The sequence below is a fragment of the Apis laboriosa genome, unplaced genomic scaffold (assembly GCF_014066325.1).
Source record: "Apis laboriosa isolate Shangri-la unplaced genomic scaffold, ASM1406632v1 scaffold34_cov151, whole genome shotgun sequence".
NCBI lineage: Eukaryota > Metazoa > Arthropoda > Insecta > Hymenoptera > Apidae > Apis > Apis laboriosa.
In genome coordinates, this window is record NW_025222928.1 from 7,096,688 (window position 1) to 7,119,740 (window position 23,053).

Sequence of the window (23,053 nt, forward strand, 5' to 3'; positions counted from 1 at the left end):
AAATATTATTTTTCATATTATTTGAATTATGCATTATAAAATTCATTTGTTTAATTATTAAGCAAATATAAAACATTATTATGCATATTTTCTAATTTCTATTGTTTACTTCCATAATAATCATTTAAAAGATTATTAATAAGTGATTAATAACAAAATTTTGTCAGTGGGAAATCTATATAAAATATTAAATAGGATAAATTCATGTTTTAACAAGGAAGGAAAAATTACATAATGCCATGTGATATACTTAAATCTTACTATCTCTTACTTTTATTAATAATATATAATAAATTATTTGAATATAATATTTTAAATTGCCCTAAGTACTTTGGATTTTTTAATTTCCTCTAATTCTTCACGGAATTTCATATAATTTTCTTTCCTTTGCTTCATAAATTTTGCATGTTCTTCTGGATCTAATGTACGTACAATTTGAATACCACATGTTCGAGCTATACCAACAATCATTTCACAAATCTGTGGTAAACTTAATAATGCTAAAGGTGGATCTTGTGCCTTAACACAGGCAATTTCATATAAATGTTTAAATGTTATTTTTCCTGCTACTTCATCTAAAGAATATAATTTGCATAATAAATATTAAATAAATTTATCTTATAATATTTAATTTACCTTTTATCACTTTTCCTTTTAGAATTCCAGCTGCTTGTTTCAAAAAAAATGTTACTGGTGGTTTATGAATCACTAAAGAATAAGTTCCATCAGATTTTACTTTGATACGACATGGTAAAGGTATACCCTCTTTAATGTTTTCAGTTCTTGTATTAAAATCTTTACAAAAATTTGCTACATTAATATTTCTCTGAAAATAATATTTAAATAAAAATTAAATAAAAAACTAATAAATGTAATTATTAAATATATAAAATAATCTATATTCTTAATAAAACTAAAAACAATTACATTATTTACTTACTAATTTTTATAATAAAAACAATTTATTAAATTAATGAAAAAAATATAAGATTTTTTAACCTGTCCAAGTTGTGAACCCAAAGGTGGTTTAGCATTTGCCATTCCTGCAGGAATAATTACTCGCAAAGGAGTACGATGTTCTACTTTTTTCACTACTTTTTTCAATGCATTTCCTTTTTTAATTATCTTACTAGACATTTTTATAAAGTTTTATCATATAATTTTGAATCTAAAATTTATTTGAAACAATCTTATAAATACAAATAAAGCAATATAATATATAAAAGTATATAGTTAATTTATCAGGTTTACCAAGTTTAAAAAAAAACTTTACTATGCTGTAGTATAAATATGAATGTGATGAATTTATGTCAAAAATAAATAAATGTTAAATAATTAAGAAATATATTGAATTAATTAAATATAATTATCATAATAATTATCATAATTCTTTTTTAAAAGAAAATTAAATAATAACACAATCGAAATGGGTAAACGTCAGCATCAAAAAGATAAAATGTAAGTTGTTAATCATTGTTATTAGATTTATGAGGTTATAATACAAAATTTTTTATTTTTTAATATAATTTCTTATATTTATTATTTTTGTAGGTATTTAACATATACAGAATGGACAACATTATATGGTGGAAAAAAATCTGGAAGTTCTGAAGCAAGTGAAGATACAACATTTCGTCGTTTACCTTATAATCATTGTTGTTTGACTTTACAGCCTTTTGAACATCCTTATTGTGATCCACAAGGAAATATCTTTGAATTAGAAGCAATATTAGAATATATAAAAAAGTATAAACATAATCCTGTTACAGGAAAACCATTAGATCCAAAAACTTTAATAAAACTTAATTTTCATATAAATTCAGAAGGGCAATATCATTGTCCAGTACTTTTTAAATTATTTACTAAATATTCTCATATTATAGCCATTAAGCCAACTGGAAATGTGTTTTCATATGAGGTAAAAATTAAATTTAAAAATATTTATTCATAATAATTTAATTTAATTTTTTTTTAGGCAATAGAACAATTAAATATAAAGACACGTAATTGGAAAGATTTAATAAATGATCAACCTTTTACACGAAAAGACATTATTGTAATACAAGATCCAAACAATGCCATAAAATTTAATTTATCTACATTTCATCATATAAAAAATAATATTAAACTTGAAGATGAAGGTAATATTTTATGAAAATATGAATTTTAATTTATTTTAATGAGAATTTTATATATATTGAAATGTTATAAACAAGCATTATTACAGAAATCATAAAGGAACGTAATAATCCAAATGCAAAATTAAAAACTGTGTCTATGGAAACTAAAGAAATATTAGCTGAATTAGATAGAAATTATAAACAAACTGAAATTAAACAAGAAATCTCTAAACCAAAAGCAGATAAATTTAATGCGGTTTGTGTATTATCATTAATTTTTTTCTTTTATTTTATATTATATTAACATTAATGTTTTAATATTATTAATATTTTTTTTTCCTTTTTTAATTTTAAAAAAAAACTTGAAATGTAGGCACATTATTCCACTGGTGCAGTTGCTGCTGGTTTTACATCAACAGTAATGCCAACAGAAACTACACATCAAGCAGCAGTTATTGCAGAAGATTTAGTACGATATGAAAGGATTAAAAAAAAAGGTAAATAATAGCATCTATATAAATTTATATTTCATTTAATCATATAATATTTTTTTCTAGGATATGTAAGATTAGTTATGAATTTTGGTGCTTTAAATTTAGAACTTCATTGTGATCTTGTTCCAAAAACTTGTGAAAATTTTATAAAACATTGTCAGAATGGTTATTATGATGGAACAAAATTTCATAGATCTATACGAAATTTCATGGTAAATATATATATATATTAAACTGAGAATTTATAATAAAAATAATTTAATTTAGATACAAGGAGGTGATCCTACAAATACTGGTAATGGAGGAACATCGATTTGGAATAAAACATTTGAAGATGAATTCAAACCAAATTTGATTCATCAAGGAAGAGGAATTTTATCAATGGCAAATTCTGGACCAAATACAAATGGATCGCAATTGTATATATTCTTTATTCTTTTTCTATTATATATTTATTTATAAGCATGATTTAAGATAAAATCTAATATATTTTGTTTTATATAATTACAGTTTTATTACATTTCGATCATGTAGACATTTAGATCGCAAACATACTGTTTTTGGAAAAATAGTAGGTGGATTAGAAACATTAAATGCCATTGAAAAAATTGAAGTGGATAATAAAGATAGACCAATAGAAGATATAATAATTCAAAAAGCTCAAGTATTTGTTGATCCATTTCAAGAAGCAGATGAACAATTAGCTATTGAACGTGCTGCCGAAATTGAACGATTGGCTCAAGAAGCTGCAAAAAATAAATCAAATAATAAAATGGAAAAAAATGATGTATTAAAAATATATCGATCGGGTGTAGGAAAATACATAAAACCAAATAAGGAAGAAGACAAGTACAGTCATATTATATATGTATTATGAAATTTATATTAATAGATTTCTAAAATATTAATTATTAATTTTACTTATAGGATAGAGAAAGAGGAATTAAGTATACCATCTACAATTAAAAAGAAAAAGACAGTAACAAACTCATTTGGTGATTTTTCATCTTGGTAATTATTAAATTATTTAAAAAAAAAATGTACAAATAGAAATTATTTGAAGCTGTATATTTCAAATATCAATATATTTAATTATATAAATTTATATCACAAATATAAATTATTTTTATATTTTCATTATGTAGAAACGAACTATCATTTATGTATTTTATTATTTTTATTATAATTTATCAAAAGGAATAACAATATATAAATAAATGTATTATAACAAATAAAAAATAAATAAATAAAACAAATTTTTTTCATTAATAATACAAATAATAAATATACCATAATAAAAATTAGATATAAATATATTATTTGAATTAAGTGGAAATTTAATAAATTTTATATTATTTGAATTGTATGAAGGTTAGATGAATACTGGAAGTCATAAACTGAGAACCGGATTCTCCATATTTGATGTTTGCTTTCCTTAACTCAGAGAAGTAAATTGATCAACTTTAACATATTTTATCGTAATTTAAATTTAAAATTGTTATAAATTTTGAGTGTAATTTGTGTAACGATATCTGCAGAATTAATATATATTAAATATGGACGATTTAGGTAAGTAAAATGAATTTTAAAAGCCTAAATAATAAGATAACCTCAAATTTGATCAAAATCAATTCTACTGTCAGAAATATTTGTGTTAGATATTATAAAAATATTTATTGGATATTATTATTTAATTATGTGAATTTTGATTTTTTTGAATTTAAACTTTATTTTTTATCTTAAAAAATTAAATATTATAATTTATTTTTTTTTTATTTTATTTAAAATTTTCCAAAAATATATGATTATATATACATATATAATTTTTATATATAAATAAATAATAAAGTATTAATAAAAAGTTTTGAAAAAAATCATAAATTTATTTAAAAAAAAATTATAGTCTAATTTATTTTGTTTTTTTTATTATTTATATATGAGTACAAAAAGTATAAAAACAAGTATTTTATTATTAAAATTTATATATACAATTCTATCACACCAGATTTGTTTAGTTAGAAATCTAGATGGCATGCTGTAATGTGAAAATCAAAAGAAGTGAAGTTCGTAACTGTTATTTATTTTCAATGGTAACTTTTCGTTGCATCATCGTTAAATGCATCTCATACTAGTTTATTCTCTCAGTGAAAGTTCAATTAAAAATTTTTTTATAAATATAATAATCTTTTTATAATATATTATAATATAAATATATATTATAATATAATATATATATAATATATTATAATATAAAATTTTTTATAATATAAATATAATAAATATAAATTCTTTTCTTTTTTTTAATATATTAGTTATTATTTTTATATAATTAGTGCAAATTATGTTTTTTATAATTGTATATATTTATTGAAATTATATATTCATATATTATATATTATATATTCATGTTTTCAAATTCAAAATTTAATTTATAAATTTATATATATTTTTAAATAAAATTAGAATTTTCAAATATTTTTATATTTAGAATTGTATATAGGTAAAAAATTTTAAATTAGTTTTAAAAACTTTTAAAATATCCCACGTGATATATTTCACCGGAAGATCTCAAAATGCAAGAGTGCTCATATAACAATGCAAAAGTGTTTTAAGTATCGTGCCAACAATTCTATGTATTTTTAGTGTATTTCATGGCATTGCTGTCTTTTTGTTATATCGTTGTGGAGAGAGGTCGGATATTGTCTAAAATACACTTATATATTTGAATTTTTTATTTTTTTATTTTATTTTTTTTTTTTATTAATTTCGGTTTATTCACATAGAATCAATATTGTGGTTATAATTTCATTTCATCAATAATAGTGATAGTTTATATCATATAAAAAATAATAAAAAACAGCATTGACTCATTTAACTTTTTATATGTAAAATTTTAATAACATGTGCGTGTAAATTTGTCTATTATATTTAAACAAATTGTGTTCAAATAAAATAATAGAAAATATAAATAAAGAATAATCGGTCGATTATAATTATTCATTTAATCTTATTTCTTTTTTTTTTTTAAATAGACTATTTATTTATTTAGTTATTCGTGTGTTTGTACGTATAAAATTCACAGACAACATTCAACAAGTGGTCGTTTGATATGTGTATCATCCCCACCATTAATTGATCGTCTACATAGCTCAGTCATTCGCGATAGACAGTAAAGAGAAGCATTACCACAGTAAAAGTGCTACATAAACATAACATATATGTTTATATACAATGATTCTGTATGAATCTATATAAAAATAATATATGAATATAAGTGTGATTATATATTTAAGTGTTAAGTTAAAAAAAATGGCTATGGATCGAACAATGTATGGAAAAGTAGAACCAAGTGCTATTTATCAGCCCTATAAAATCACCATCAAAAAAGGTTCACCACCAGGATGTGAGTCGATAATTCTTTTTGTATTATTTAATCTTTTTTTGCATTTTTCAAAGATTATCATGATTTTAATCTTTTATTACATAAATTTAAAATAAAGAAGAATATGTAAATTAAAATAAGAAAATGTTTCTAATAATCACGATTACATTTATATATACGTGCATTTTTTTGCATAAATGAACTAATGAGCTTAATTATTAATCTAAATTATTCTTGATATACTTTTTTTTTTAATTAATATTGAATCATTAATTATTATATTGATTTAAAATCTGTATTTGTGTTAGTTTGCGTTCACACAACTCTGCGTGATAATATAATGTGAACTTTTAAATTAAGCTCAATTGTTTCTGACAGTTTTTTTGTCGGTTTATAGAGCACATAGGTTTGAAAAGAAACAAATTAATTATGAAATTTTAAAATGGTTTTATAAAAATATATGATTATTAAATTTAATAATCATTTAATATAATTAGTTTAATATATCATAATATACCATATGATGATATTTTAAAAATAATTTTTTTAATTAAAAATTTTAAATAATTTATAATATTTTTTTAACTATTGATACAAATTGCCGATATATAGTCAAAGGTTAACATAACATAATTTCCAATTTTTTTTATAATTTAGTGTATATAATTACTATTTTCGCATCTAAAATAATATATTATTTGAAAAAAATTTTTTAAAATTTTTAAAACTAAAAAATGTATTTAAATTAATATTATTGTATTACAGAATATGTGGATTTAAATTATTTTTGAAGTGTACATTTGATTCTGTCTGAAGAGATGACTCATGATGTGCACAGATCACATCATTTTTTTTGGAATACCTTTCACCTACAATGTGGGTCGCCTTGACACTAAATTTTTTGAAATATTTGTTGAAGTCATTATTTACAATACTTTTATGGAAATCTTTAAACGAATCTAAGGTAGTTAATTTCTTTTTATTTCCAAAGAAGTTTGAATTATAAATGTTACATCAATTTCCCGTGTGGCGCCATCTATTCTTTCATATTGGAATTAATAAATTGCTGTATCGATATAAAAAATTGATATTAATAGTATTATTATTAATATATAATTTAATAAATTATCAGTTTCTCTAAATTTCAATTGTTAAGTGAAAAACGTGTGCACATGTATGTAATTTAAGAATTTTTTTTTATTAAATAATTTAATAATTTAATCTATGTGAATTTTATTATATATATATATATATATATATATATATATATTATACATATAGTATACATATAGCGATATATATTTTTATTTCAAATTACAATGATTTAATTATTGAAAGTCTTTTTTTAGAGATACAGGAAATCGTTCTTATTTATTAATCGTGCATATTATTGCATGAAAGATCCAGTATATGCGTAGGCACTCTTCTTTGAACAAATCTTGCCTTGATCTATACATATCCATATCAGGTATGACAGTGTGTGATTTAACTTCCTACGCTTACAACTGATGTATTTAAAAATATATATATATTTGTATAGGATCAATAAGTCATTCCATTCATATTAAAAAGTATAATTTTTTTTAAATTACGAATAAATTTTATAAAATTGATTAAATGATATTTTTTTTTATAAATAAAAAGAAAAAATCGTGTTAAAATGATAGTTATTTCAAGTTATTTTTGAGATGTTTGTCGTTAGGAATCTAATTGTAAACATTTCTGTATAACGCGTGTTAACCAAGATGCGCAACAGAGATGATGAACAAGGTTAAAAGGAGGGAGAGAAGAGAACAGAGACAAATGAAGAAGGAGATGGGTTCACGTAACAGATTCTGTAAATGCAAACTGAGAAACACGTGCTGTCAGTTCTACCTGATCTTGCAGTACATACGTGCCTTCTAACAATCATTTCTTCGCGTGCCATTACCTTGCACGTGAAAATAATTTCAAGCGGTATGAAATAATTTCATTTTTTTATTTTTATATGTTTTTATAGTTATAATCGTGATATGATTTCCTTCTTTCTTGAAGTATTAAATTATTATTATTATTAAATAATATAAGAAATATTTTTTTTTGATGTTTAATTTTACATGAAGTTTTTAGAAATTGGCAATTGAAAAGTTTATTTTATTTTATTTTTTTTACCAAATTGTTATCTTGTAATTGTTACTATTCCTTTAAGTATATTTTTTTTTATATAAGTAATTAAGCTTTGAATAGATTTAGAATTGATTAAAAAAATTTGCTATGTTTATGCAAATTTTGTTATATTTTCTTTTTATATTTCGTAAATATATTAAATTCTATTTAAACTTAATGTTATTAGATTTGATAATATTTCGTTGAAAATATAGCAATATGAATGATATTATGAGACTTGAATCGCCGATTACTCCGGCTCGTTTGACAACAATTCAAAAACATGCTTGTTGGGAACAATACATAAGTAAGTAATCATGGAATTAGTGGGAATATAAGTTAATAACAATAATCACTAACTAGGTATAAAAATTAATGTGTATAAATTATAATTGAATTCTAAATATACATGCATATATATAAATTATAATAATTTATTTTTTTAAGATGAATGTTTTACTTTACTTAATAATCGTATTAAATTCGCGACAATTCGCAATAATATATTCAAAAAGTAATATACTTAAAGGAAATATTTCATTTTATAATTACATGTGTATAATAATTATGATTTTTTTACAAAATTTATTAATTGTATAGAGATTTAATTTGGAAATTTATAACAAAAATGCATTTGTATAATACAAAATTAATCTAAATTAACCATATGATTCAGAAGTATAAAATAGATTCGCAGAAGTTCAGTAGGCTTTTTGCCAACGATAAATTTCATTTAAGCTTGTTATTATATTAACTTAAAATCATCCTAATTTAAATCTTAAATCAATAATTTCATTATCGATTAGATGAAAAATTAAAGTAATAATATTAATAATTTTGTTTTATATTATATAAAAATTTTTTACCTTTTCTCTAATAATCTACAAATTATCGACAAAATAGATTAATTATAAGTATATGTACTTACATATATATTCTCATTATATATATATTTTATTGGCGTTTTCAAACTTTCAAATTATAATATTTAATGAACATCTAATGTCATATTCAAAGAATGTTCTAATTTCTATGAAAAAATATAACTGTCTCATTCAAGTTTTATTTGTGAATCATTTCTTCGTACTACAAGGTTGCTTTTTCTTCATCTCGAAGTAACCTCGGATTTCTACTTCCCGTGTTGTGAGAATACTCCCTCCATCTTCTGTTCTTTCTCCTTCTCCAGGCCGGTTTGCCTCCTCCAGGTTTCTATTCTCCGGCTTCGAAGCCGGTCGCTTTACCGAGAACTTGATTGACAATCAGTACTGCTTTGTCGATCGTCATAAGTTCGCGTGCACAAATCTTGCCAATATCTCAATAAACACGTGACAGGTGGTTTACTCACGTAATTTTTCATTGTCGCAGAAAAGATATAAAACAGAGACAAATAGATACAAAAAAATGCATTATTTATAATCCATGCAATTATCAAAAGATAAATGGATATCAAATATTTACATTCAGACGTTCCTTGAAAATTCCGCGCAGTCTACAAATATTTTCAGTGTGTTTAATCATTCTTACGACGATCATTTTAATTTCTTTCTTTCTCGATTTGTAAATAATTTTAAAAATTGTGAATTGAAGTGTAAAATACGATTTCGTAAATATCCATACATTGCTTTCAATTCGACCGGAAATTTGTGGCAAAGTTCGACGTTCTCGGAACAGTGGGTGTGTCGCGGTTTGTCTCGCGATGGAAGCAGGATGCGAGTCGAAGGCTGGTGCCGATAATCTTTATGAACCTTATAATATTGAAAAAACGGAAACGAATTTTCTGAGTCTTGGTAAATGATAGATTTTTTATTCTTAACTGTTCATAACTCATAGAGGATTGACTTGAATGCTTATCTCAAAGGTTTACTTATTAAACAATGCTCACGTCAGCGTTTTTTTTTTCTCGTTATTTTGCCGAGAGGTAATAATAAAGTAGGCTTATATATATTTATAACATAAACGTTTTTATATTAATTGTTGGTAATCATCCAAAATTATTTTATTTGTTATAAAAAAAAAAGATTTTTATAAAAATGTTAGTCATGAATGTTAGTCATAGAATCTAAAAAAACTGGGGAGTAATGGGAGTAATTGAATAAATAAATTGTATTAATTCGATAAATTTGATTCTCAGCCTAAATTTACACTTATTTGATATTAATAATTCTTGTAAATTATTTATGATGAAAAACTTAATATATGATAAATGAAAATTTAATATATTTATCAGTATTCAGTATCAGTATCAGTATCGAGTCAGTATATTATTATCATTACTATTTATATACATAGCTATTTTATACATATTGCCATAAATAAGAAAAATTTTTACAAACCTGAAACAATATTTAAAAAGCTAATTATAAAAAATAAAAATAAAACGAATAAATAAGATATTTATAATAATATTTATAATGAAAAATACCCAATTTATTTTATTCTTAGAAAGAAGTAATTATCAATTTCATTAAATTCAAATCATTAAGAAAAATATTTCCTCATCGTAATAATTTAATGATTTCAGATGCATTGCTGGCAGATCTTCAGAACACAGTATCATCGGAAGGAAATCATGTCGGTAGTAATGCGACTCCTGGTTATGGATCACTGAACGGCGCACGAACTACCACTTATAGATCGTACGATAATCGAACTTCTCCTCTTCCGCCGCAATCGGTATGTAAATTTTTTTACAATATATTATCCGTCATATCATCATTGATAAGATAAAAAAATTTTTTATTTGAATGAAAATGCAACAGTTTAATTATCAATATTATTAAATGTAAAAACCAATTGTGCATCATTCGCAAAATAAATATTGTATATAATATGTTCAACGTATAAAAACAATCGTCATTATAATATAATAATCGTAAATCATAAATTTAATTCATCATTGAAATTCTACGGATTAACTTTTGTACATATCGATATCATTGTTTTATCTACATGATCAGAAACTCGATTGATTTAGGTTACAATTTTCTGAGATAGATGGCAGGAATGAAATGTTTCACTTATTGCGCTATTCTTGCGATTTCATTTTAAAATTTGCGATGACCTTCTCTCAGTTTTTTATATTCAAATGATTACTATGAAAATTTTGCTAAAAAATGACACTTAACTATATCTAAAAATAATCAAGATTTTATCAAAATTCGTTCAATTGAATAAATCAAATACAATTAATTGTTCGTATTTTTCAAAATTATTTAAGCTAACTTTATACTATGATCGTTCTTGTATAATGTATTTTTAGATGTGGCCATGGAAACGGCGCCACTCGACATATTGTTAGAAGTTGTTTAATACGAGTAGTTTCACGTCACACTTTGAAAATAAGTCGAAACAGTGACGGAATTTTTTCTAATTTCAGAAGAAATTTTAAAGCTTAATTTAAATAAACAAACGAACAATTGTATGAAAGGGTACATCTAGAAATAAGAGATTAAGAGATTATGACAAAAATTGTAGAATTTAAGTAAGAAATTGGTTATTAAAATTAGAATCAATATTATCTCTCGGTTGAGCGTAAAAACTATAAATTTATAAAAAAAAAAAGAATATTTTATTTTCGATCTTTCTTTTAATTCTATGACCATTTAACTATGAAAATTATCCAACGATCAAATGACTGATCTGCAATTTCATGGTTAATCAACTTTGAAATATGTTCCTTGATGAATCACATCGGATTCTACGATTACCATTCAAAATTATTAATGGATTGAGTTCGATCAGGAAATTCGATCGATCTCGCAGGAAATTGACCAATTACCTCTATCATCGCATAGTCACATTTATTATAAATTGATTCATTTCCAAATTGATACATTCAAAATAAAAAAAAATTCTAAAAAGTCGAAAAATTAAAAAAGAATAAATTCAAATAAAAAAAAGAAGAAGAAGAAATATAACAAAAAGATAAAAATATATTTTTCGAAGTGACTAAAATATATAAAATAAGATGTACATTGTAACAGAATTTGTAGACTTGGACGTTTATCGATCTTTTCAGTGGAATAGCTATTACATATCTTGGTAGTATTATCGATTGTCCTCCGGTAAGAGCGACGATCCATCAATTATTCAATCTTTCGACGTTTGAGTTGGCTGCAAGTTTCCCTATTCGCGTGCAACGCGGTTCCCATCGCGCCAACTGCATAAAATTCAATTGCCAAATCCAATTTTTGTTATAAAGTATTACAACTTTATCCGAGACTTAATTAGTTTCATCATTATGTTCGTTGACCATTTTGATCATTCCTTTATTGCATAATACACAAATATTTTACAAATTTCTTGAAGTCATCGTACAATTTATATGATTTTTATTAGAATTTAAAAGTTAAAAAAAAAATTCTAAATATAAAATATAAGTATTCTATTATAAATAATATTTAACATCTTCAAAAATATAATTATATAAATCAATTATTTAAAAAAGAAACAAAAAAAAAACTCTATTTTATTTCATCATTTCTAATCAAACGTTATTGAACGTTTTATATATTCACGCTTTATAAATTCTTCCTGGACATTGTAATAAATATACTTGATATTTTTTCGAACTTTAGTTTATTAATAGATTTTATGGTATCTATAAAAATTATTTTCCACTCTATATCTGTTAAGAAAAAAAAATAATAAAAATAAATCGAAGAAAAAAACAACTTTTATAATAATAATAAATTCTTGGAAATAGTAAAAACATATATACATCATTTTAATTTACATATATTCTCTATCGGTTGCAAATGTAATACTTTTCCTTGATTTTGCTAAACATTACTTGTATGATATAAATCATAAACCGCGTGATACATATTCTTCTTGGATGTCGCGAAATTTTACTGTAGCGTGACGTAGATTGGCTTTCTCAGACTTAGTCTTAAGCCACGATAAACGAAAAGTTGGCGGAAACTTGTCAAATCGCGAACTATTTTCCTTCGATTCGAATTTAGCACGAAGTAAAACGAACGATTACGTATTCGCGTGAGTTACAATGTGATTTTCGAAGGCGTTCTGTAAGCCGAACTTACTTAAGACATAGTCGATTCTCGAACGATATATTGCGATATTTTCAATGAGAACGTTTCCAGTGTTATCTTCATATCGTTTCTTTTGAGATTTGACTATTCTCAACTCTACGTAAATTGAATTTCTTATAGATAACATTAGAAAACATGAAATCTCATAGATGAAAATTTCTTATTCGATTTATTTTTTCAAGTTGGATAAATTTTTTTTTAATTTATTAAGTTTCATATGTCATATAAATCATGTCGGTTTATAAACTCGTGTTTATTTTTTGATCGACCAACCTTGACGAAAACTCTCACAGGCTGCGATTCGATATTCGAGGAAACCAGTCGAAGAGATTTTAACCAGGGTTCTGCAGGATTCTCGACGTATCGCGACATGTTTTCTTCACCAGTGGTTTGCTATGGATATTTTTGGAATGACAACTCACCGACCTAACCTAGTTTCCATCAGGACGTCCACTAACATAGTTTCATGTCATTTTATCGTGGAAATATGAAAAAAAAAAAAAATGTTACGGCCGAATAGATAGAATAAACGTATGTTTCCTTTCATCTATTACTATATCTAGTTTAAACAAGAAATCAAATTGAAATAATGTTTATTCGATTCTAATCCATTATCGGTTAGATTTGCGGAACAAATTTGAGGCGATTCTCTTACTCGAGAATTTTGCAATAAACGAGAAATTTTGGTCTGTTTGGCGAGCAAGTTTCTATTAAAAGTATATGACGCCTTGTCCTCCGTATGTCCACCTAATTGATAATGTATTTACAAATTCTGCATAGCATCTAATGACATCATGTTTTGAAATAATATTAAATATAATGCTTCTGCGGGAACTTGGCAGATTTACTTCACTTTTTTCTCTCGTTCTTTAACAAATAAGCGACCATAAACAGAAACGTCGATGCATTTTCAGCTTTCCCCCTCCCCTTATACTCACTTATTAAAATTAAGATCAATCTTGAATGAGCGAATGCTAAATTATTTAAAATTACATTAATAATTATTATTTCGCAAATAATTTTAAAAAATATTCGTCAAAAATTGGAGAGATTGTCATTGGGTTAAGAATCGATGAGAAATCGAAAATGGAAATAATTCTTACAGCCAACTTATCAGAATCGCGAAGCTATCGAGGAAAGCATCGCGAAAAGTAGCGGAGGAGGAAAAATGCCTTCTTTAAACAACAATCTCTCGGAGTTAGACACGTTGCTCCAAGATTTAAGCAACGCCCATTACAATGCTCATTATCAGGAAAGAGGTTAGCATTTTACTTTCGTATATGTTTATTTAAATTTTTGTTTAAAGATATTACGATTAAAATATCGATCACCGTAGAAAATCGTATTTCCTCGAGTGGAATGAATGGAGATTCTAGTCCAATGCTTCGTTCTCCAAGTAGCATGTCAGCCTCGAGACCAACCGTCGATTCATTGCTCGAGGAGTTGAGTACCGCGGTACCAAACGGGTAAACTTTCTCATTTTTGATAAAAAAAAAAAAAAAAAAAAANTTAAAAAATTTGATGCTCGATATCGAATGCTCGAATCTAATGCGATTTCTTTCATCAGGGATTATCCTTCCGATGGAAGAGTGAAAGTTACCATACAGGAAACGTCGACGGAGATTCAACCCGTCTATGACGGTTATCCTTCTAGACAACACGGATCGTTAAATCGTAGCGAAGTCCAGAGAAGTTATAGTAATGGTCATACTGCCAGTAACGCTACCAAGGAACTCGATGATTTAATGGCTTCTCTATCCGAATTTAAGGTATGTGTCAATCATGAAATTTGTCACTTTATGTATTCTCTTTATCGTTTTCATTCTCGATTATTTATCAGTTGAAAACATAGTTATAATGAAATTGCATAATTACTGGATTTCTCAATAACGGTTGCAATAATTGTTTTTATAATATTTATTTATTATTAAAATCATTATAGAATGAGAAAACAGTGCCGTTAAAACTATCTCTGCCCATTCTTGGCTCCCTAGGTTACCAAAATAACTTCCATTCCACCATCTACCACTAGTCAACCATCTACTCCTCATCTCTCTTTCTCTCTCTCCTTCATCCGTTTCCTTTTCTTCGTCTTCACTGATTTTCTGTAGTAGGGGAGTGAAAATATAGAAGGTGGGGATTATAGTGATCCACGAAATCTCTCAAAGCTTTCAGCCAGTCTGCAAGCTCATCTCTGCCAATCGACATCTCTCGCGGGTCCTTAAAATTTTTCAATCTTATCTTGAAATATCTTGACATTCCAATTTTAGTAGCTAATTTTTCGTAACCCTAACTTTGTCGTCGATTTTTCTTTTAACTTTCAAGCAACTTATTCGCTTTCCATATTTGCTTTTCATCTTTGCTTGATTCCTATTCTAAAGCATTCTATTTCTTCTATCTATATGCTCAAGCTGATTATTCTTACATTGTACATTTACAGATCAATAGTAGTTCCCATCAACATCAAACAGTGACTGATTCTCCATACGCTAAACCGAACAAAGCGACCAAAAGTTCACAAAGCCCGTTGCCATCCGAGGGCACGCAAACTAGAATTCATATCACCGAAACTCACACCACTCATCACTACCAACAGCAACACGGAGAACCTTATCCACCACAGCCAGCGACTCAGACCAAACAGAATCAATTGGATTCTATGCTAGGAAATCTTCAAGCCGATATGAGTCGTCAAGGAGTGAATACTACACAAAAAGGATGCTGCAGCGCTTGCGAAAAACCTATCGTGGGACAAGTAAATGAAACTAAATCATCTTGGATTTCCCTCGATATATATATATATATATATATATATTGACTTCTCTAAGACGATAAAGTTAAACGTATTTTTAATTACAGGTGATCACTGCTCTAGGAAAAACTTGGCATCCAGAACATTTCACATGCACGCATTGCAATCAGGAACTGGGCACGCGAAATTTCTTCGAAAGAGAGGGGCATCCGTATTGCGAACCTGATTATCACAATCTTTTTTCTCCACGTTGCGCCTACTGTAATGGCCCCATTCTAGACGTAAGACGTCTAACAAAAGTCACGCGCGATGTTTCGATCGCTATCTAGAGTTGCATCATGTTTTCGATTCTCGTTATTTTCAGAAATGTGTGACCGCTTTGGAAAAAACTTGGCATACGGAACACTTCTTTTGCGCTCAGTGTGGCAAACAATTTGGAGAAGAGGGATTTCACGAGCGGGACGGAAAGCCATACTGCCGAGAGGATTACTTCGATATGTTCGCTCCAAAATGCGGTGGATGTAATCGTGCTATTATGGAGAATTATATATCGGCCTTGAACAGTCAATGGCATCCAGACTGTTTCGTTTGCAGGGTAGGTCGTGCATTCGTTAATGTTCACACGTAACAAATATTTTCGATTTCCAGCGATGTTTCAGGATTAATGCAAACTATCGATGCAATTGTTTAGCAGTTCGGTAGCTTTAAAATATACAACTTGTAGGATTGCAAGAAGCCAGTTTCTGGAAAGTCGTTTTATGCGATGGAGGGCAAACCTGTTTGCCCTAAATGCGTTGGTGTCGATGATGATGAAGAGGAAGAAGAAGAAGAAGCATAAGCAATGCTTCGATTTTTTATGTAAAAAATCCTATTGTTCCTTCTTTATGCTGTCAGGCTGCAAAAATGTATAAACCTGACTTTCCCCATATTTTTTCAACAGGTGATTTAGGTAATCCACGAAGGAAGAATGTGCTGATTTGATTTCATCGCCGTCGTATCTATCTTTCTCGAAATTACTCATTTACATGGACACATATAAATACACACACATACACATATACATACATACATACATACATACATATGGATAAATGTATAATATACACTACAAACAATTAGGATATTGTTAAGGAACATAATATTATTCTATGGAAAATTATTCAGTGCAGTCGGAATTGATTTTTGTTGTCGAACTACGTTTTTTTAGATAGATGAACATTATTAACAATCAATCGTTATACTAATATCAATTGCTAGTATTGTATGCAAAATAAAAATAAATTAGGAAAAAAAACGAAAAAACATACACAACACAAGAGTTAGCTCGAAACTCTGACTCTGACGCTGCCGCTTTCCACGTGTCTTCATAGAAGACAAGTGTGATCGAATGCCGGCGAATCCTATATTATCTAATCGTAATGTTGTTACGAATTACGATCTGTATTCTGTATTATATGTTCGTATATTTAACTCTTCCATGTTTATATATGCGCAGCATATAAACAGATGTGTATGAAACTTATATTTATCTGGTTGAAACGCCCCTCTGTGTTATGGTGAAATCGTTCTAGATTCATTCATAAATGAATGAATAGAACTAAAGATGCAGCATTAGTGCATTAATGTGTACTATTGCATTCTATATATTAATTTTTTTCTATATATAATCATGTTTAATAATTTTTTTTTTTTCATAAATATTTTTAATTGACATAGCAATTTTTTTTATATCCGTAGGATTGTAGACAAAAATTCCAAGGTGGCTCATTTTTTGATCACGAAGGTTTACCTTATTGCGAAACTCATTATCATGCTAAGAGAGGATCCCTTTGTGCAGGATGTCATAAACCAATTACAGGTCTCTGAATTTTCATTTTTCTGTACCTCAAACTTTTATATTGCTATAATTGTTAATAGAATTAACTTATTAAATAAACGTTTTTCTTTCAGGTCGTTGTATAACTGCTATGTTTCGAAAATTTCATCCCGAACATTTCGTATGCGCGTTTTGTTTAAAACAATTGAATAAAGGTACTTTTAAAGAACAAAATGATAAACCATACTGTCATGGATGTTTCGATAAGTTATTCGGTTAAAATTTATTATAAAGTATTCATATTTCTAATAAAAACGAACAAGCTATTCTGCTTGGCATTACATATTTATAGACTGCTCATGTATGGTCTATACCGCATAGAATATGTAATCGCTTTAATCGTTATGCAGAAATACGTATCAGGATTTAAAGTTCTCGTTGTAACCCAAGGCAGTCTTTGAAAATTTTTATAAATCTCAATATGCAAATGGTGCAACAATTTAATTATATGTCATGTATTGTTATATATTCTTATATATCATAAGAATAAGATAATAGAATAACTGTAGTCCTTTGTATCTTCCATCGTCCGAAGTATGAAGCATGTTGCTAATATTTTTATGTATATTTTATATTACGTATTTCGAATTAACTGTACAATCAAAGGATTATTAAAGGGTGCTAATTATTAGCTTATTTTTATTAATAACATATTCGTTGACATATTCAAAAAAAAAATTATTCGAAAGAAAAATATTTATGTAAAATTGGAACGTTACTAAACATTCGCTGTGTTTTTGATAGATTTGATATACAAATTTGAAAAATATTTATATTTACAACTGAAATACATAGTTAAGATCATTAATATTTGTCGAATTTCTACTAAATATTCGCAAGAAATATATAATTAATTATAAATCTAATAAAATGAATTAATCAAAAACAAAATACATAATGTAAAACAGTAAAAATATGTGAGTTAAAAAATTAATAATGCACTTTGTTTTTTAATCATTTACTATTTCCTATTATTTATATTTATAAATATTAAAAAATAATGATTAATAGTGATAAAATATAAAAATAAACTAAAGGTTTTTTAAATTCATTTATTGTTTATTTGGCATACTGTTGCACAGCATCTATTATTTTTATAATAAACATTTATGAGGTATTATATACATTAATTACTATTTTGTTTAAAAAATTTTTTACAACGATATAAATAGTGAGTGTTAAATCAAATTTAATATTACAAATACATGTACAAAATAAAAACATGTATAAAAATTATACTTTATATCTGTGTTTTCAGTTTATAAAGTGATTTGTGTCACAATTTCTGTGCTACTTATAATACACTAGTATAAAAAGAACAAATAATTTTTTAGTCGGGACAATGATTTTTTTGCAAGTAAAAATAACGAATATCACAGACATTATATTTTAAATTTTCTTCTTTTGAGAAAACTGTCATGCTAGTGTTGGAAATAATTCAGAAAAACTTTCGTGCCAAAGATCCGTCAAAGTAACGTTATTTTTTTCGTGTCGTATATCAGAATTCGGAGAACCGTGCGATTCGTATCCACAATCAGATGCATTAGAATCCAATTTGGAATGTGTATAATTAGTTTCCATTTCTTCGGAATATATACTCGAAGGTGACATAGAATCCGTGTTCGTGTAACATGGAGATAAGTGATCGACATAATAATTCGGTGTTAAATATGTTGAATCTTCATTTGTGCAAATACTGTCTGTAACTACTTCTTGAACGCATTCTTGAACGCTTACATTAGTTTCATCTCCAGGATAAATGATCATTACGGAATTGGTTGCTTCGTCGTAAGTACCATAAATAGTGTCTAAATCATGTGTATCGACTTCTTGTTTTATTTCAATCTCTGATTTTATTGACATGGGTACGCTCGTACTTGTGGTATAAGGTGTACTAGCTGTGCTAGAAACAGGATGCCATGATTCATGTATATTCATGCTTCTACAGGTTCCATTGGTTTCCACATCTTTTGATGTCTGCCCCACCACTCTTTCTGAATAGTGACATTCCTCAGTGGTATTTTCCTTGGTTGTTGCCTACACAAGACACAATCATTATATTATTAACAAAAGGAAGACTGAGTTGTACATCAAAAATATGAATTTAGAAACAAATGAAATATTTAATAATATTCAAATGTTGTATTCTAAATTAAAAATCAGTAATTTTAAGTATATTATAGCATAACAATATTGAAGTTTTTTTGTTTTTTTAAATAATTCATTCATTTCTATAGTATAGAATAATAAAATATTAGATAAAATGTACAACATAATATAATATAGTTATCTAGTCAATATAACTGATTATTATCAAAACACTCACTTGTTCATTTGTTCTATGAGGATTTGCTTCCACTTCTGCTGTAACTTCTCGCAGAAGACTTTCTGCAAGTTTTTCAAGTCGTTCGATATAATCATCTCCTTGGAGTTCACTAAACAATTCTTCAAGAGGAAGTAAATGGTCAGAATCTTCAGAAGAATTGTTGCTCCTGGAGTTAGTGTCAGAGTTGATGCCAGCTGTGTTGTTCCACCCTGCTGCAGAGGGTGAGTGGAGGATACTGTAGATCCCAGTGAGGACACAGCACAGCTGACACGACTCTGACACATGGAACAAACAAAGTCTTCTGTGTTCTTGATTTCTCTTTCTTTCCTCAATCTTTTTGTTTCTGTAATCAACACTTCATTCTGCGATCTTAACATCGAACATTCCTGTGTCAATAATTCATTTTGTTCTCTTAACCTTCGAACAGTTTCTTCTAATTCATCAAGTTTAGCCTTTTTACGATCCCGAGATGTTTGAGCTGCTACTCTATTTTTTAATTTCCTATGAAATATTTTAATATCTAATTAATATAATGTATTCTAATATTTAACATCTAATTTAATATTCATAATTAATTAATATTTGCATCATTCCTTTTAAACATACTTTCTCTGAAGTTTTTCTTCCCATGTCAAATGGTCCAGCCGTCGTTTTTTTCCACGAACGCAAACATCTGTTTTGAATGATAAACTTTCATCCTGAATTTCTTCGTGTTTAGTGATTTTCTTCGTATCCATATTCGGTTTATTAGTTAACACAGAAGTAGTAAAATTTAATTTCGGCACAGATTTTGGTAATTCGCTTGTTGAAATAATGCCAGGCGCCTTTGATGACAGGCCCTTAGGCAATGTGATTATAACACTTTTCAATACGTTCATAATCAGCCATAAAATATAAATTAATTTACTATTGTCACTTATTTTAAAATTTCACCACTTTATCTTCCCAAACTTCTTAAGCCACCGACTATCGGAAAGCGACTGATGTGAAGCATAACACTGCCTATCAAGAAAAAATTCCATATGCGTTTCTAGCTGATGTAACCGTACTGACGAACTGCAGCATTTGACTAACCGAAGAATATCCTAGAACAACAGTTGCATCAGTCTTTGATATGACTGGCTGAAACTAGGAATGTTACATGTGGTGAACTGTCATTGGTTGCCACATCGTATTTCTTCGCGCACTTTTTTACTACTACATAGTCAAATAATTACACTTTATTGACGTCATATAGTATACATGTTACTTTTTTATATTGCTTTTATCCACTAAGATTATACTCTACTATTTTTCAAACTTTTTAAAATCATCTAATTAATGATGACTCATTCGATAAGTTTTAACACTAATTTCAAAGTTGTTATATCATTTGAATTTATTATTTTTAATTGATCAACATTGTTGTATTAAAATTTATTGTTACTTATAAAATATTTATTGTGAAAAGTGTTTGATAAATATCATTTAAGTTTATCATTTAAAATTATATTATATTATATAATATTATGTAAAAAATATAAATGAAATTTTAATCATGCAATATATGTAATATATTCAAAAATGTAATGTAATTCAAAAAAGAAAAAAAATTATAATTTATCAAAATGTATGAAATTTTTGTAATTAAATAATTAATACAAAAAGAAATGTAAATTAGAGAAATCGAAATTTTGAAATCATTATAATTTTCAATTCAATTATAATATTTATGAATCATTTTACACGTATGTATTATAAATTATTTATTATATTGATAGAAGAAAGATGAAATCACAGACGAAATGAAGGATAGAGAAAGAGAAAAAATAATTGGAGAAGAACAGAGATTAAAAAAAAATAGGAACCAATGCCATCTTCAGAGTGCCGTAAAAAATGAACTCATATAATGAAACTCATATAGGTAAAGATAAATAAATAAAAAAAGATAGAGATAGAGAATTGATTATTAGTACCATCTCTTGGATGCCAAAGACATCTATTTAAATGCAGGATAAAGTAGAACAAGAATTGAGAATTAGCGTCATCTCTTAAATATTTTTAGAAGCACAATTCTTTGAAGAAATGTCTTATTCCAAAGATGGTATTGATGGTTAATTCTTATTATATCTCTATCCTTTTTCTACTATTTGTTCTTACCTACATGAGTTTCATTTGCGGCATTCTGAAGATGGCGCTGATTTCCATATTTTTATCCTATCTCTATCCTTTTCCCACTATTCGTTCTTTTCGTCTTATATTTTACAAAATAATATTCAAAAAATGATACCGATATTCGTTTAACTTCGTTGTTTTTTTTTGTCTAACTTATTAATTAAAAATCTTAACAAAATCTATTCAATTTAATTTTGAGACAAAAAAAAGAATAAATGTTAGAATTATTGTGTATCTGATTTGAATATTATTAATAATCGATATGTTCACTGTTGAATATAGAATACTATAAAATTTAAAATAAATTTCGTACGTATATGTTTAAATTATTTAGTAGAATTTGTACAACTCTTTTTTATTTAATAGAACGTTTATTTAATAGAACGAGAAAGTTTATTTAATATGTAAAAGTATAAAATATATTTTCAGATGCACAAACCAATCAAAAATTTTCGCACGAGAAGAAACTAAACAATTATATCAAGTTGGCTAGCCCGATGGTGCATCGCGCATCGCATTTCATAGATACTAGCCATTAATCTACGGAATCGACCACACTGTAGACAAAGAAGCTACAAAGAGACAAAGAAGGAAAATATTGAGAGGAAGAGGGCGTTGCAGAATGTCACGAGTAGACACGAGGATTCGACAGGACTTGGCTTTCAGTCGCAGCTCGGCAGTCTGTACGAGACGAGCGAAATACGTATAGTAAGGTGTGTAGTTTGTATACATATACATGCACGGTGCATGTAT

General features: G+C 26.7%; 4 protein-coding genes across 10 annotated transcripts; 2 read left to right on the forward strand and 2 right to left on the reverse strand.

Annotated features, from left to right (window-relative positions):
* Positions 1–265: 265 nt before the first annotated feature.
* Positions 266–1,167, reverse strand: LOC122715087 (39S ribosomal protein L11, mitochondrial). The gene is made up of 3 exons (XM_043937011.1): positions 1,000–1,167; positions 637–826; positions 266–575 (listed from the first exon to the last, which is right to left on the reverse strand). The coding sequence occupies exons 1-3, from the start codon at positions 1,135–1,137 to the stop codon at positions 313–315; spliced, it is 591 nt and encodes a 196-aa protein (XP_043792946.1). The 5' UTR covers positions 1,138–1,167; the 3' UTR covers positions 266–312.
* Positions 1,168–1,317: 150 nt separating this feature from the next.
* On the forward strand, positions 1,318–3,745 carry LOC122714962 (RING-type E3 ubiquitin-protein ligase PPIL2). Its single transcript, XM_043936776.1, has 9 exons — positions 1,318–1,458; positions 1,552–1,918; positions 1,976–2,141; positions 2,228–2,376; positions 2,494–2,617; positions 2,678–2,826; positions 2,882–3,033; positions 3,125–3,463; positions 3,542–3,745. The coding sequence occupies exons 1-9, from the start codon at positions 1,427–1,429 to the stop codon at positions 3,627–3,629; spliced, it is 1,566 nt and encodes a 521-aa protein (XP_043792711.1). The 5' UTR covers positions 1,318–1,426; the 3' UTR covers positions 3,630–3,745.
* A 289-nt stretch (positions 3,746–4,034) lies between these two features.
* LOC122714739 (leupaxin) lies at positions 4,035–18,734 on the forward strand. 7 transcript variants are annotated; one of them, XM_043936371.1, is made up of 11 exons: positions 7,383–7,464; positions 7,742–7,952; positions 10,663–10,814; positions 14,298–14,451; positions 14,529–14,658; positions 14,760–14,961; positions 15,633–15,947; positions 16,052–16,225; positions 16,309–16,539; positions 17,682–17,802; positions 17,895–18,734. In XM_043936371.1, exons 2-11 carry the CDS (start codon positions 7,838–7,840, stop codon positions 18,038–18,040), a joined length of 1,740 nt encoding a protein of 579 aa, XP_043792306.1. In that variant the 5' UTR covers positions 7,383–7,464; positions 7,742–7,837; the 3' UTR covers positions 18,041–18,734. The 7 variants fall into 7 exon arrangements, with proteins under 7 accessions (XP_043792310.1, XP_043792305.1, XP_043792311.1 ...); XM_043936374.1 differs by lacking the exon at positions 7,383–7,464 and adding an exon at positions 8,357–8,448 and having other exon boundaries at positions 7,935–7,952; XM_043936375.1 differs by lacking the exons at positions 7,383–7,464; positions 7,742–7,952 and adding an exon at positions 4,035–4,183.
* Positions 18,735–19,603: 869 nt separating this feature from the next.
* Positions 19,604–21,209, reverse strand: LOC122714958 (X-box-binding protein 1). The gene is made up of 3 exons (XM_043936773.1): positions 20,753–21,209; positions 20,147–20,647; positions 19,604–19,857 (listed from the first exon to the last, which is right to left on the reverse strand). The coding sequence occupies exons 1-3, from the start codon at positions 21,022–21,024 to the stop codon at positions 19,755–19,757; spliced, it is 876 nt and encodes a 291-aa protein (XP_043792708.1). The 5' UTR covers positions 21,025–21,209; the 3' UTR covers positions 19,604–19,754.
* Between the last annotated feature and the right edge of the window lie 1,844 nt (positions 21,210–23,053).

Excerpts from the sequence above, each read along its gene's own strand:
- LOC122715087 (XM_043937011.1), bottom strand. The coding sequence starts at position 1,137 with ATGTCTAGTAAGATAATTAAAAAAGGAAATGCATTGAAAAAAGTAGTG. Across the intron at positions 827-999 it reads TGGGTTCACAACTTGGACAG|AGAAATATTAATGTAGCAAA; the intron begins GTTAAAAAATCT and ends TATTATTTTCAG. Across the intron at positions 576-636 it reads AAAAGGAAAAGTGATAAAAG|ATGAAGTAGCAGGAAAAATA; the intron begins GTAAATTAAATA and ends TATATTCTTTAG.
- LOC122714739 (XM_043936370.1), top strand. The coding sequence starts at position 5,879 with ATGAATATAAGTGTGATTATATATTTAAGTGTTAAGTTAAAAAAAATG. Across the intron at positions 6,018-10,662 it reads AAAAGGTTCACCACCAGGAT|ATGCATTGCTGGCAGATCTT; the intron begins GTGAGTCGATAA and ends TAATGATTTCAG. Across the intron at positions 10,815-14,297 it reads CTCCTCTTCCGCCGCAATCG|CCAACTTATCAGAATCGCGA; the intron begins GTATGTAAATTT and ends TAATTCTTACAG.
- LOC122714958 (XM_043936773.1), bottom strand. The coding sequence starts at position 21,024 with ATGAACGTATTGAAAAGTGTTATAATCACATTGCCTAAGGGCCTGTCA. Across the intron at positions 20,648-20,752 it reads GAAGAAAAACTTCAGAGAAA|GAAATTAAAAAATAGAGTAG; the intron begins GTATGTTTAAAA and ends AATATTTCATAG. Across the intron at positions 19,858-20,146 it reads CTCATAGAACAAATGAACAA|GCAACAACCAAGGAAAATAC; the intron begins GTGAGTGTTTTG and ends TGTCTTGTGTAG.
- LOC122714962 (XM_043936776.1), top strand. The coding sequence starts at position 1,427 with ATGGGTAAACGTCAGCATCAAAAAGATAAAAT. Across the intron at positions 2,377-2,493 it reads AAGCAGATAAATTTAATGCG|GCACATTATTCCACTGGTGC; the intron begins GTTTGTGTATTA and ends CTTGAAATGTAG. Across the intron at positions 3,034-3,124 it reads AATACAAATGGATCGCAATT|TTTTATTACATTTCGATCAT; the intron begins GTATATATTCTT and ends ATATAATTACAG.